Genomic DNA, 14,409 nt, shown 5'->3' with positions numbered 1-14,409 from the left:
CTAACTCATAACTGGTTAATAGGACTCGGGACATGAGTGCTGATTAGGTCCCGTTGATTCATGCGATTTTTAATCCGCTAAAAACTTTAACGCAATTAATCTTTTTTTTTTTTTTTTTCTTAACAAGCGTTCAGACCAGAATCTTTTGCATTTGCTCGTTTCTGGTACGTTTGCAACTCCGACGCACGAGCGACAAAATCAAGCAGCCCGGTGCTTTTGTCAGATACGAGGACATCTAAAAACCTGTCGACTCGACCGACCGTCAACTCCATGATCTAAAACCGACAGTCGTCGTCGTCTCTGCTGCACGTGTGGAGCACTGATCCGATGTCTCCTCTGTGTCCCAGCTCGTCCCTCCCTTCAAGCCTCAGGTGACGTCGGAGACGGACACCAGGTACTTCGACGAGGAGTTCACGGCTCAGACCATCACAATCACTCCACCAGAGAAATGTGAGTCCCTTCCATGTTTTCTGATCCTGCCTGGTCTACATGAATGTCCTGTGTCGTCTGAGACAAGGTGTCTAAGGGGGGAAAAAAAAAAAACAGTACTTCCTGTTTTCAAAATAACTGCATGAAGAAATAATCAATGTGTGCATCTCTGTTAGTCCTCCGGCCACTAGCACTTCTGTACACACGTTTAAGAACATGCTGCTGTTTTCAGTGTGTTCTGCACTGAATTATGCATGAGTGATCTGCAGCTCACACAGCACTGCAGGAGTTTCCCACATCAGATGCATGCTTGTTAATTGAATTGTTCTCAGTTTACTTTTTCACCACTAAAACAAAACTGAATATTATTACCGTCTTCAAAAAAAAAAAAATCTTTGAAATTTTTTCAGATTTTGTCATGTGACAACGCATAAATCTAGATGTGTTTTACAGAGATTTTATCCAATAAACCAACACACAACATGGTGGGGGTAATTGTGACAAGGAAAAATAAAACTCATAAATAAAAATATAAACATTCACCTTTGACTCGGACTGTGAAACATACATTTTTCAGTCTTGCCGTGGATTTCTAAATAGGTCTGGACTTTGTTCCATTCTAACATGTGATCCAAAACATTCCATTGTAGCTCCAGATGCCCACAGCATAATATCACTAAAAAAGTTCAGGCTGAAAACAAAGGCGCACCACACTTTTCAGATTTCCATTTGTAGAAAACTTTGAAATCATTATAATTTCCCTTCTGCCTTACAATTATGCACAACTTCACAACTTTTATTTAGAGTAAAATCTCAAATTACATTAGTAGGTGATTGTGACATGACAAAATGTGGAAATGTCATGAAGGCTATATGATACGAATACTTTAGCAGGATGTTGTACATGCGCTGTTAAAATTATATATATATAAAAACAAAAGCTCAGTGCAAATATTCTTGACATTATTTACTTGTGAATCTTCCCCTCATTAGTCGATGAGGATGGAATGGACTGTCTGGACAACGAGAGGCGACCGCACTTCCCGCAGTTCTCGTACTCGGCCAGCGGGCGAGAATGAACTGTCCATCACGGTGACATTGTCACAGCTGGTCTCTGAGGCCGCCAGTGTGGGACACGAAGACCACGCAGCTTCGGACCAATCCAGACTTGAAGGATTTTTGCCCTTTTCTCCTCCATTCCTTCGCTTCAGTCTGCTTCTTACTTTATTTATTTGTTTCTCTCTCTTCCTCTCTCTCTCTCTCTCTTTTTTTTTTTGTTGTGAATCTCTTCAGAGGTCAAAACCTCGAGGCAAAATCAGAGTTCACTCCTGCACTCTAAAGTGCGACGCACGCGATCGGTTGGCTTTTTTTTTGAAGACCCTTTAACGACGGGAGCTTCACCGGCCCCCTGCTGTGCTTTGACACCTGTTGCTCTAAAAATAACAAAAGAAGCCCAAACTACTCTAAGATATTAGCCGGCGCAGTTTTCAGGTAGTGTTCGTATCTGCGCGACAGCGATACAGCGCTTTCAGTTGTTGGAACCCAAACTGCCATAGCGGGTCGTAACTCAGGCTTTCGCGAACACAAACTCGGAGAGACGTTTGTGTCTCGCGACACGTCGTCGGTTCGGTGATTCCGGGACGGACTGAGCAGCGTGTGGGGGGGGGCCCCACGCACTCCCTCCCTCATGTCGTCAAGCAGGATTTGACTCAGGTGTTGCTCAGTGCAAGTGATGTTGTTGCTGCTATTTCAACTACAACGACTACAGGTACCGCTCTTCTTCTACTGCTACTGCTGAAATCCGGTGCTACACCTCCAGCTAACCGTTACCAAGGCGACAGCTAAACGCCCCAAACTATGCTCGTCCAGCTGCTACCTTTTACTCTGCTGCTCTTAAATGTCATCAACCGATGATCACCATGGGCTTTTCTTTTTGTCGCAACTCAAAGCACAGCAGTCCAAGCAGATGAAGCTCCAGCTAATACAGTTAGCTTTACTACATCACCAACACTGCAGCGGAAATGCAAGAAGTGAAAGATAGAGAAAATCATCTGGTTTGAATGTGTTCCCCTTCCCCAACCGAAGTTTTTTTTATTTTATTTTTTTATTTTATTTGAATTTACCTTAAATCTCCAAAAAGGGAAAAGCTTAACTGAAACGGTACTTTCTCAGCTTTACTGTGACTCGTGGTTATCACGGCTTTGGGATCCACACGGCTGTACCTCTTAGCGGTGAATCCGGAATGTCAGATATAGGAAAGGGACTGTTATTAGAGTGGGGGTGGGGAGGTAAAAATGCAATATTAATAATGATTTATAATGTGATCACTTATGATGTAGTGAGGTAACAGCTTAGCTACTGTTTTCTGCAAGTTAATTAAGGCGGATTTTAAAACGACACGGTCTGAGAGGAAGTAAACAGAAGCAGATGTGAGTTTACAAGAATCACAGCAGTTGCTATAATATATATATGTTCTATTTATTGCTCTACACATTGGTTTTATATTTAACCTTTTCTATTGTTATTACATGATTAAAAGTATATTGTTGTTTCTTAAGATTGAGAGAAATATTGCACCTCAAGAAACAAAAATGGCTCAAGAATGTCGGAGGGAACGCAGAAAGCCTTCCTGCTCCATTTCTTTGTTTTTTTTTTATTTTTTTTTATTTTAGGTTTTGTGTTGTTCTGTGACCAAAATGTGATGGCCAGAGGAGACGGCACACGCTGAAGACGGTTTATCGGTTTCACGTCAACACCTGAATGTCCCTGATTTTTAATGTTAGACGTGTGTTTGGCGACGGCCGAGGCGGCGTTCAGAGAGGAAGTGGATCAAAGGGAGGATGAGGAAGGCTCTAAATTCAGATTGTGAAGGGTGATGTGTAAGTGTGTCGAGAAAAGAGATGTGTTTTAGTCTACGTTAGGTAGAGATTCACAGAGAAGTCGGCGTATGACTGAAAACAGGCGGTTTTCAGATTCTTTCCGGTCAGTGAATGCACCGTACCCAGGCACTACCGGGGCTTGTTAACAGTAACACTCTTCCTGTGGAAGTTGTTACGGAAAGAAGACTCTTAACTGGCTGTTTTCAGGACAGCAGAGACATTTAAGGGAAATCAGAGGAAGTGTGCGAGATGTTTTAAGCTGTGTGAATGAAACAGTTGGTTCTATGGCGGTTCAGTCCTGTTGCTAATGACTTTAAAAGTCTCAAAACATCCAGAATGTGAATATTCATTCAGTGTTTAGAAGTATGGTAGGTTTCCAACATTCACTTCTGTTTGTTGATGATCTGGTTAAGGAATTCAGATGTTATTACAGTGTAACAACAGAAACTCAATGGCTCAGCGTGTCACCTTTAAACCTACAGGTTGTGCTTGTTGTGATTTGTTTTGGAGTTCAATATCAAGGCCTTCTCATTATGTTATTCATTACTTGCTCCTTTGTAATGGGTAACGTGTCATTTAACAAGATGATTTGGCTTAAAAACACTGATTATGACAGACTACCATGCTGTCAGTAACCATGAAGTGTAAATCAAATTAGGAGTGACTAAAACCTTTAATTTACAAATCATAACAGTGTTGACTCCTTTAAAATGAAAAGAGTCATCATTCTCTGAGGAGCAGATTGTTGTTTTATAAATGCTAACTGGGCTAATTAGCATTAGCTAACGACAGTAAATATTTCAAACCCCGCCAAAGACAAATCGTTTTGTCTGAATCTGAAATCGGCCACAAACCTCTGATCGGTGCACCTCTACTTGGATGTCGATGACGAACCGACCCCTGACCCCTGACGTCTTCGGCCCGTGCCGTCTCCTCCGGTCTGGACTCTGTGTGTTTGCAGTTGTTGCGTCGTCATGTCCTCCAGACCGACAAGGTTTTAGAAATTCCCCTTGATTTCTCTGTCTCCAAACGCTGTTGGGGAAGCCTGATGGTTTCACTTCACTCACTAGGTCAAAAACTTCTGAGTCTAAAAGAGAGAAAAGACAAAGACAACCTGTTGTGTTTTTAGCATCTGGCTTACACACACCGAGGGTATCAGGGGAGTTGCTCTGAGGCAGAGAAAACATTATTCCAGTATATTTATTATTTGAATGTCTTTGGATAACTTGAATTTGTTTTCTATTTAATTTATTTGTTGTCTTTTTTTGTTGTTGTTTGTTTTTTGTTTTGGGCCTTTAGCAGTAAGACGAGGTTGTAGTCATGTTTTGTTTTTTTGTTTTTTTTTCTTATAAAAAATAAATGTTTTCTTTTTTTCTTTGGTTAAAGGTACGTCTTACACACAACCTCTTACCTGTTTTCTGCTGCTCTTAAGTCCGTATGCTTTACTGTTGCACTACCATTAAACTGCAAATAGCTAGCAAACCCGCTTTATGGCAGAAAGTTCAAAAAGGAAAAGAAGCAAAAAAATAAATATATGAAAAAATGGACGGTGCTGGCCTGCATGCTGTAGTTCTCCTCCGTCCATCAGCCCCGAGTCAAAATGGCGCTCTGAACTCCGATGAAAAATACTCGTGTGTGTGATCGACGCGGTCTGTCTGGTAGCCGGGAAAAGTCCAAATCCCACCCAGCTGGCACCCCTGACAGGCTCAAGGAAGCGCTCTCAAGTATTTGGAAGGATTTCAGCTTTGACTTGACTCAGGTCGGCGAGCAGCTGAGGAGTTCTAGCTGTGTGCGAACATGTTAACGCCAAAAAACCATTAGAAAAAGAAAGAAACAACGACCAGAGTTCATGAAATACGGCTTTGTAGCTTTGAACACAGCACTTTTCGCATCCCATCACTTTTGATACGATTCAGAGGAATTTGATTCAGCCCTGCTTTAAAGCAAGATTTTTAGCTTTTTTTATGTTTTTAAAGAAAATAAACGACGATTTTTAACTAATAAACAAACCTCCAGATACAACCATTTGGCTTTGACGCGGCTCTGATGTCCAGATTTGACAGACGTGGCTGAAGCGTGCAGCCGGCGGTGAGGCAGTTTAGAAACCCAAACATTGGTCGTTAATTGCACTGAAAGGTTTTTCTTCCTGTGAGCCTCCAACTCTCGGTGTTTGGGCGGATTCTGGGGTCAGGCGCGAAGAACTTGACTTGAGATGATGAAGAGTATTATCGATATTAATCAGTGTGCCCTTACCGTGGCAGACCTCTCAGAAAGCCAGTTTCTGCTTCCTCACAGCTTTTACAGGATCCCTCACCACCATCATCACATCATTATCATCGAACCAAACGGCGTGTGAAATCCGGGACGCCGCGCTGCCGGCGGTCTGTCCTGAAAGCTGCTGCTGTTTGTACCTTCCGTCTCCCAACGCCACCGCGCCGTCTCCAGTTGCGTCTCGGCTGCTCTGCGTTCATCTCGTTTCGTTGACATCGGCTAAAAATTCACCCGATGCTCGCCGCGCCGCTGCCAAACAGGAAGCGGGCTCGCGTTTGAAACGGATTGAACCGAAGAGATGAGACTTCCTTTCTGCAGCAGATTCCTCCCCCGGTTTACCTCTGTCAACCTGATTATTAACAGCATGAGAGTCATCTATTGAGTTTAGAAACAGCAAACATGTATAAATACTTCGGCGCCATGTCCATTACACACTGTAGCTGAGCGGTAGTGAGAGGGAAGGCCGTGTTTCCGAGACAGGAAATGACAGCAGAGCGGATCAAGCAGCCTTTCTGTCCTTTATGCCGTCAGGTTGCCGTGGTTTGGGCCTGAGAGGCCACAAGGATCCGAGAACAACACATTACCATCAACATGGAGCTGTTTTTTATTATTATTCTGTACATCCTTAGTATTTTTACACATAAGATGTATCAGATAGGGATGCACATTATTTTCCTTCTTACAGACGGCTTCAATAAAGCACTATGTCAATCTGCTGAGCTGTGGTGAATTTCTTTCATTTGTCTTTAATGGATGGGTGTTTTATTTTCTGTGCCCTCTTAACAAACGAGTGTAAGGGAATTGAATTATATCTGTAAGTGTAAAATTGAATTATACACAACTTTTGCAGTTTGGTTTATTTGTTTTAAATCTTTACTTCCTGGTGTTAAGTCTCTCAAAACTTAATGTTTTCTCGTTAGAGCTACACATTTGCATATGTGTTATTGCCAAAAAAGGTCTGAAAGAACAAGGGAGCCTTTAATGTCTGAAACTAACATTTAAGACTACTCATAAATTATCATATATGATGAGGCCTGAATGTAATCTCATTTATTTACAAAATTGACAAAAATATGCTTTTGTCAGTTTAAGCGTGCTACAAGACTTTATTTTTACCTTTCTATTACATTTACAAAAGTCCCATAACTCCATATTTGACAATGTAATCAACAATTCTCCACTTAAATACAAAAGCCAACAAGTTTCAATAAAAAGTTTCATGAGCAAAATAATATTTCCAGTTTTATGAAGTTTAACTCATTAAAATATACATATATACATATAAAGAACATGGTTCATCAGTATCACATGTTTCAGATAATTGTGTTTGACTGCAGAGGAGTATATGACATGACGTATATGGCTACAAAGTCCTCAGTAAACGCATCTCGCCTTTAGAGAGGATCTTTGCATGGGAAGGAGGTTTCTGGGAGTTGCAGTGAAATAAATGTATATTAAACATACAAAAAAGTGTTTCGCCTTTATAAATACAGACATCCCTTTTATGAACTACTGGATTAGCTGCCACTGTCCATCATTCTGTGTTTTGTCTCTAATCTGTTTTTTTGCTGTGAACACTATTGTAACGCCGTTGTGATTTTACAGCGCAAAAGCAAAAAGGGAAGGGAAATTTTGACAATGACAAATTCTGAGATTGTTTGCAGTAGAAACAATATTTGATAAAATTCACAGGTCAACAGGATAACCCAAACTCCCATAAACAAGATGAGAAGAAAAGCAAATCAAGTCATTTTAAAAGTATTGCTTTGGGTTTTATTAATGTTGAGCACTGCAGTCCTTGATACCTCACAACTTAAACACATCATTCACAGTGAAAGTTACATAAAAATCATCCTGATGGGGATCAGAGTAGAAAAACTGTCCTTTCCGAAAGACTGGAGAGGAGGAGCCAGAACCGATGTGCTCATGTGCTCACTGGTTCATTTCGTCTCAGATTGGGTAACTAGAAAAGTAAAAAAAACAAAAACAATGATTAATACCAACACATTGTGTGTGTGAACAGCTCATCAGGTAATGATGCAAAGCAGAATAAAGAAACCTTCCACAAATCCACAACCAGATGATTCATTAGTTTAAACATGGCATAAAAAAAACCAACACAACACTTTGACTTCTTCCTTCAGAGTGAAGTCGACTCCAGATTTATTTAATTGGTGATCAGTTTGTGGTGTGTGTTCGTACCTCGATGCGTAGGTTCTGCATCTCCTCACTAAGCGCGTTTCTTTCCTGCATCAGCTGGCTCTGTTTGGCCAGAAGCTCACACACCTGCTGGGCGCTGCTCTGACAGTGTCGGTCCAACTGCTGCAACCTGCAACACACACAGAGTACGACTTTTTATTTTCACTAAGACTTAGCACTGACTTCCATTTACACAGCCTAAAACCCTACATCTCAGGGCTCTAGCCCACAACCCTAAAACAGCACTTCCACAGGCTTTGGACTCCATCAGAAGCGGTGGATCCTCACTGTAGTATTTGGGCCTTACACGGTAAGAAATGCTAAAACACACACACACACACGGGCTGACTGGAAGAGCAGGGGAATAACCAGCTCTCCTGGCGAATATAAAACAAAATGTTGTAAATATTGAAACGGAGCTGGATCCACAAAGAGCTTCTAATTTCACCGGACTTTGTGTTGATCAAACAAACAGCACTGCTGACAAGGAGACGACGGCACTGTCTTTGAAAGAGGAAACGTCGGCCAGATGTGTTTGAGACAGCGGAGGTGAACATCAAGGATCCTCATCGTCTGATGGAGCTAATGGAGGATTTCAGGGAAAGAAAGCATCTTTTAGCAGGAGTTGATCGATGATCTTAGGAAAAGGAAACATTAGTGATGTGCATGAGGCAATTAGATAAAAACTAATTATCTCAGTTCAACTTTTATATACTTCAGATGATGAGAATACCTTCTACGATTCAGGCTAAATATTTTAATCAAACCTAAAGCTCTGGGATTGTGTGAGGAGGTGAAAGCAGTTTGCACGAGACTCACCACAAACCAGACGTTCAGGAAAAAAAGTGTAAGAGGAATCAAAATGAAGAATAAGAAGAATCCGCTAAGAGTTTGCAGTAAAATAAAAAACATTTTCTTAAAGGTTATAAAAACTAAGCCGCTACATTTGACAAACCTCTGTTGTTAGGGAACTGTGAAAGAATAAGAGAACAAAGTGATAATTTAGTTCAGAGGTTTTTAACCTTTACGATCCAATTAGCCATTTTTACCCTCAGCTCAGGAAAACAAAACAAAAGCTTGTTTAAAGCCACAAATGTTACATTACTTTTTGAAAAGAGGCCTTTTCTTGTTTTTGATGACTATCTATTGTTGGACATTTTGAGTAACCAACAATGTATTTATATTTTCAGGTTTTATAATAAAAGTATAAAATTTTTGCAAAAGAGCACATTATTTTCAACCCCTAAAACGAAACGGCAAGTGAAACGGTTCAAGCTGAAAGTCTAAGAAACAAGCAGATATTTTCAATAAAATATGATGGACTCATAGTAAGACAGAAGCTGCTACAGCAAACAAAACATGAACATTACTACAGATGTCCAATACTTGCATATATGAACTTTTATTTGAAAACTGTTTTATTAGTCTTCTACAAAGTCTTCCGGTCCAAAATGCATGATTTATTTATTTATTTTTTTTTTTTTACACAGAGAGCTGTAGGAATGTGTGTAGTTTCACCAAAACATCCCAATTAGTGCGTCCCCTCTGACACAGCAGCTCCTGCAGACAATGAACCCTTTCACTGGGATTAGAGTGTGTGTGTGTGTGCGCGTGTGTGTGTGTGTGTGTGTTTGTTTCTGCTGTGGCTGAAGGGTGAGGCTGGAAAAATAATGTATTAGGGGAAAGAATCTTCCTGAATATTTCCTACCAGCAGCTCAGTGTTGAACCCATCCAGTCAGTCAGTCAGTCAGTCACCCCCCCTTATAAAGAATCGATGAACACACTTCCTTATAAAGAGACAGGGAAGCCCTCAGCTGGTCAAACTCACACGGAGGTATAGAATACATTTACCACTCCTACATTTGTCTTATGATGGTCATTAAAAATGTTAAATGATTCATATTCACGACAATATTTACTATTGAACAGGTTATAGGAGAGGTTAATGGGCTGTACAAAACATTCTTTTTTTTTTTTTTTGCACAATATTCTTACGTAATTCTTAGATAATGAGATTTCAGTCTAGTCAATTGTGTCACTTTAAATCCAAATATGCTGTTTCTGGCCACGGCCCCTGCCAGACCCCGAAACTCAATGTTTACCTTCGCAGGGGAAAATGGCTGCAAACAGGTGTGCAATTATACAACTGTACACCTTTGAAAAGCAGAAGTGGCGCCTTCTGCACAACCAACAAGAATACAGTAAGTTCTTTCTGAATGTCAAGTGAACAACAAAACACTTGTCTTTTCCAACAGCCATTGTACAGCAGTAAAACCAGCTGCTGTCCAAAAGCGCTAGAGCTCTGCTTCAGTTGCTAGCTGCCTGCTGATTGTGACTCAACATTACAAAGGTTTTTGAAACTTGTTGCCAGAAAACAACTGTTTATTATTATTATTATTATTATTATTATTATTATTATTATTTTAGGTGTTTATTTGTTTTCAGAATCAGCAGAGAACCAAACGGAAGTACAAAAGCTGAATCTTGTATAACATGTCCCCTTTAAAGAACGGAAGCCAAGCCAACTACTGCTTCAGGTTCAAATGGCAGCAGCCAGGAAGATAGTTAGCTACGGAGGAGGAAGAGGAGGATGATGAGGGTTTTGGGCTTGGGGCGAGTGGCCCTACCCTGCTGGTCATGTTGGCAGCGGCTGGCCCGCCTCCCTGCCTCGGTGTGACAGACGGAGGAGGCGAACATCCCAACTCTGCTACACAATCTGCTCCCTGCTCCCCCTCCCTCACCAGGCCCTGCATGCTCTCCACTTTAATCCTCCTCTACCTCTTCATTTGGAGACCCCGACACACACACATCTTCTTCAGCATCATCCTCCTTACACACTCTCAGTGTTAACCTGCCCTCCGCCTGAGGGAGTGTTTTATCCCAGACCTGTGGCTCGGTCCAGTTTCTGGAGGCCGAGGGCGGCGACCCTCCTCCCCGCCTGGCGCTCCTGCAGCCGGCTTCCAAGCTGTCCTGACCAGCCGCCCCCTCGCTCCTTCCTCCCACTCTGCCTCTCCCTCCTACGCCACTGCACAGCACGACATCACACAACCATCACACACACACACGGAAAGAGTCCAAAGCAGCGATGTTCTGCTCACGAAGAGCGGCAGACATCAGCCTAAAGGTCAGAAACAGAGCCTGTTGTTCTGTAAAGGTTTGATGAGGGAAGTGTTGAGAATGTTCCGACTGCAGGCCTTCAGCTCCACACCACCGAGCTAATCTGAGTCACACACACACACACAGAAAATGTCAGTCTTTATCCAGTTACAGCTTCCCCTTACCGAAGCACAGAAATCCACCCGACGCTGCCAGTCGATCAAAGAGAAACTTCCAGAAGCTCGTTGCGGAGAATTTGTCGCGACGAGTGGCGGGATGTAAAATCCGCTCTGGGTTTGTGACACGGTGAGAGATGCATGAAAACGTTTCGCCAAGACAAGTTTTACACTTTGTCTTCTGCTGGAGATAAATGTGACACTGCAACAAAGGATTTATTGTCAGTCTGGGAAGTCATTCCTCCGAAGTGAACCAGACGACATCCTGCCAAGACAAACAGAACCAGAATCTGTCGTCGCCAAGGATCACAATGCGACTTCTTCTTCTGGTTTTATGCAGAAGATTTTCAGCTGTAAGGAGTCTGATCAGCCCCTCAGTACAGGCAGACGCAGCATTACCACACGCAAGTGCCATTATTTACCCAATAGTTCAAATTTTATGTCACGACAACAGTCATAAACATTCTCCTTCATGTTCATGACAGATGTTATGTCATCCATATGACGGCATCATGTCTGTCTTTACGCACTGACCTTCAAATGTATTCATCGTCTTTTTGTAAAAGTTGTATACGTCTCTGGATCGTAAAGGTTGCAGACCCCTGGTCTATCCCATGAAACCCCAATAAAAACACTTTGAGGTAACGTGACACAGTGTGAACATGTTTGTGTAAAAGGCCGGTGGGCTCCGCCTCAGCCCAGCCAGTAAATCAGTCGGTCAGGTCGTGGCCTGAGATGTTTAAACCGGAGGCAGGTTGTAAGCTGAAGGTTTATGTAACGCGGTGAGTAAAAGCTGTGACCCGGCTACGCAGACGACCAAACGCGCCGTGTTTGTCGGAGCGGAGAGCTGCCAACCTCTGGCCTCGCTCTAATCCACCTCATCTCACCTTCGTGCTCTGCCCCCGAGAGGCAAGGCGAGTGTGTGTGTGTGTGTGTGTGTGTGTGTGTGTGTGTGTGTGTGTGTGTGTGTGCGCGCGCGCGTATGATTAAAGTAGCGCTCCTTCCAGCCGCTAAAGCAGCAAATCCAATAACTGGCCTCCATCGACTGGCACACTCTTTAATTAGGGCTTAATACAGCCTAATGCGCAGACACTGCCCCTCACTAATCCACACACACACACACACACACTCAGCTGGCTGCTGGGAAGTGAGAAGGAGGGCTGGAAGCTTGGACGGATTTGCGGATTGACTGAGTTGACGGGGTCTGCGGACGGTGAAAGATGAGGGTTGACGATATGCGGTCTCAGACACGGAGAGGCAGTGGTCTCCAGCCGCCGCCCTGCTGCTGCCTGCTGCCTGCCGGCCGGCCGGCTGGACAGCGGAGAGCTCGGGGTCACACGGGGAGAGCTTCCTTCCTGACCTGGGGAAACGACACCACCTGCTGGAGCCAATGATTCACTTCAATCTGCACTGAAATCAGTAGAAAACCCTACCAGAAACAGCCTGCAAGGCCACGTTCACGCAGCAGGTCTTGATGCTCAATTATGATTTTTTATTTATTTTTTTATAAAATCCGATTTTTTTTGCACGGTTGCTCATACTAATTAAACCCGACCGCAACGGTTTTAAGGCCCCAAAGTGAACAGTATTCACGTCTCACATCAATGACATAAAAGCTGGTTAAAATGCAACTGCAGACATTTTGCAAACAACCAGATTCGCATCCGACTTACTACCACATTGGCACAGATCGGATTTTTTTTCGGGGGGTGGGGGGAAGCGGAAAGATCGGAATTGGACCGTACAGACTGCGGTGAAAAAGAAGGATATAGGTCGTGTTTGGGCCAAAAAATAAAAAAAGCGGTTTTGGGTTGCGTTTGCCTGCTGTTTGAACGTAGCCCAAGTGTGTGTTTAGTTCTCCAGCAGACATGGAGAAGGAAGTTTTGCTGGGAGGCACTTTGCAGTAATTTCCCCTGACGGCCCAATAATCAAACTCTGCACCTCCAACCGCAGCGCTCTCTATTGACTGCTGCAACCGAGGAGCTTAATTACATCACACAAACACACAGACCTACCTCTCTGTGGCGTGTATCAGTCATAGCCCACAGCTAGAGTCTGAACTCTGTTGTGTTTGTCTGTGTTTGCATATTTATTTACAGGTGGGAGCATATGTCCTGCAGGCACGGTCTGAAGGGAAAGTGCTAACGCCACGTCGGAGAAACACTGATCCAGAAGATCTGCGAGCAGCGCTCAGGTCTGTCACTCAGCAGCTCCATGTGAGCGGCTGCTTTTACAGCAACACTCATCCGACTCACAAGTAAGACGGCAGGTCAACCGGGGAGACGATCTAAACTGGAGTCAAAGGAGGTTTTGTAACCATAAAATTAAAGACTAAATCATTTCTAGGCCAGTATGAGATTCTAACTGCATGATAACCTTGACTACAAAAACCACTATAGTATCTATGGAAGTACTGATATGAAAATTTGGGCCGATATTCAAATCCGATGTTTGTATCACTGTCTCAGAGAACCAATATCGCTACACTTTTGACACCTTGAAGAAAAGAGCCACGCCACTGCATCCCTGAATCAGTGAACCTCCCACAATCCTTTGCTGCATCACTGTCACATGACCAAACAAATGCCACATGACCAATCTGCTCCACTCCCCCTCCAGAAACGAACAGCAACAAGATGGAAATAAATATCGTCTGTTAATGTTGGCGCAGTTCGATTTCTCGGAGCAATACAGACGTTTTTAAAAAATGACTAATATCGGTCGATATCCATGTGGCATGTCCATACCCAATAGTATCACAGCATTTACACAAAGCTGTTTGAAATCACATAATACTGCTTAAATTAAACAGAAAGGCTACAATTATCTATAAATCATGTATTAATAATTTGCAGAAAAATTATTGCCATATTAAACTTATTTCATGCTCACATGCAGACTTAAAGAAACGACTAGAGCAGCAATCCAAGTCAGTTTTTAAGTCGAGTACAGAATACATTTGCTGCTTTTATCTCTTCAGAGTAACACATACAATTAGCTTAATTAGTCAGGTTTTCTGCTCCGGTATAGGCTCCAGTCAGCAGCTTAACAAGATCGTAATGTGTAGCTCGCTAGTTGTTGTTTTAGCAATAAGAGCGATGAGTGGCCCTGCTATGGTTTTCACACCATGTCTGTCTGCACTTTGTTGCAGCTGGAAATATTTCTGAACAGCCAAATTAGTTTCTTATGTAACTAAAGGAACAATGGAGTCACCTGATTTCAGCCGGTCATTCTGATAATTTATTTCTATTCTGATTTAAATGGCGTTAAGCTAAAGGGATGCCAAGATAGAAAATGTTTAGCGGTTTCGAAATGTAACACAAACACAAGACAGTTTATTAAAACCTTGGTACATCACT

General features: G+C 42.6%; 2 protein-coding genes across 3 annotated transcripts in view; one reads left to right on the top strand and one right to left on the bottom strand.

Annotated features, from left to right (window-relative positions):
- akt3a (AKT serine/threonine kinase 3a) overlaps window positions 1-6,296 on the top strand; it is a 63,313-nt gene extending 57,017 nt beyond the window's left edge. Inside the window, exons 13-14 of one of the 2 annotated variants that reach the window (XM_015003158.2) lie at window positions 348-450; window positions 1,423-6,296. In XM_015003158.2, the coding sequence (XP_014858644.1) occupies window positions 348-450; window positions 1,423-1,508 (189 nt within the window). In that variant the 3' untranslated portion in view covers window positions 1,509-6,296. Of the gene's footprint in view, window positions 1-347 lie in introns of both variants that reach the window. The other variant, XM_088013481.1, reaches the window with a different exon arrangement.
- Window positions 6,297-6,656: 360 nt separating this feature from the next.
- sdccag8 (SHH signaling and ciliogenesis regulator sdccag8) overlaps window positions 6,657-14,409 on the bottom strand; it is a 48,571-nt gene continuing 40,818 nt past the window's right edge. The window contains exons 17-18 of the mRNA XM_015003156.2: window positions 7,782-7,908; window positions 6,657-7,542 (exon numbers count right to left, since the gene is read on the bottom strand). Coding sequence (XP_014858642.2) covers window positions 7,504-7,542; window positions 7,782-7,908 — 166 coding nt within the window. The 3' untranslated portion in view covers window positions 6,657-7,503. The remainder of the gene's footprint in view (window positions 7,543-7,781; window positions 7,909-14,409) is intronic.

Source organism: Poecilia mexicana, unplaced genomic scaffold (genome assembly GCF_051168715.1).
Source record: "Poecilia mexicana isolate PSO_F unplaced genomic scaffold, ASM5116871v1 scaffold_15, whole genome shotgun sequence".
NCBI lineage: Eukaryota > Metazoa > Chordata > Actinopteri > Cyprinodontiformes > Poeciliidae > Poecilia > Poecilia mexicana.
This window is presented reverse-complemented; position numbering and strand designations above follow the sequence as displayed.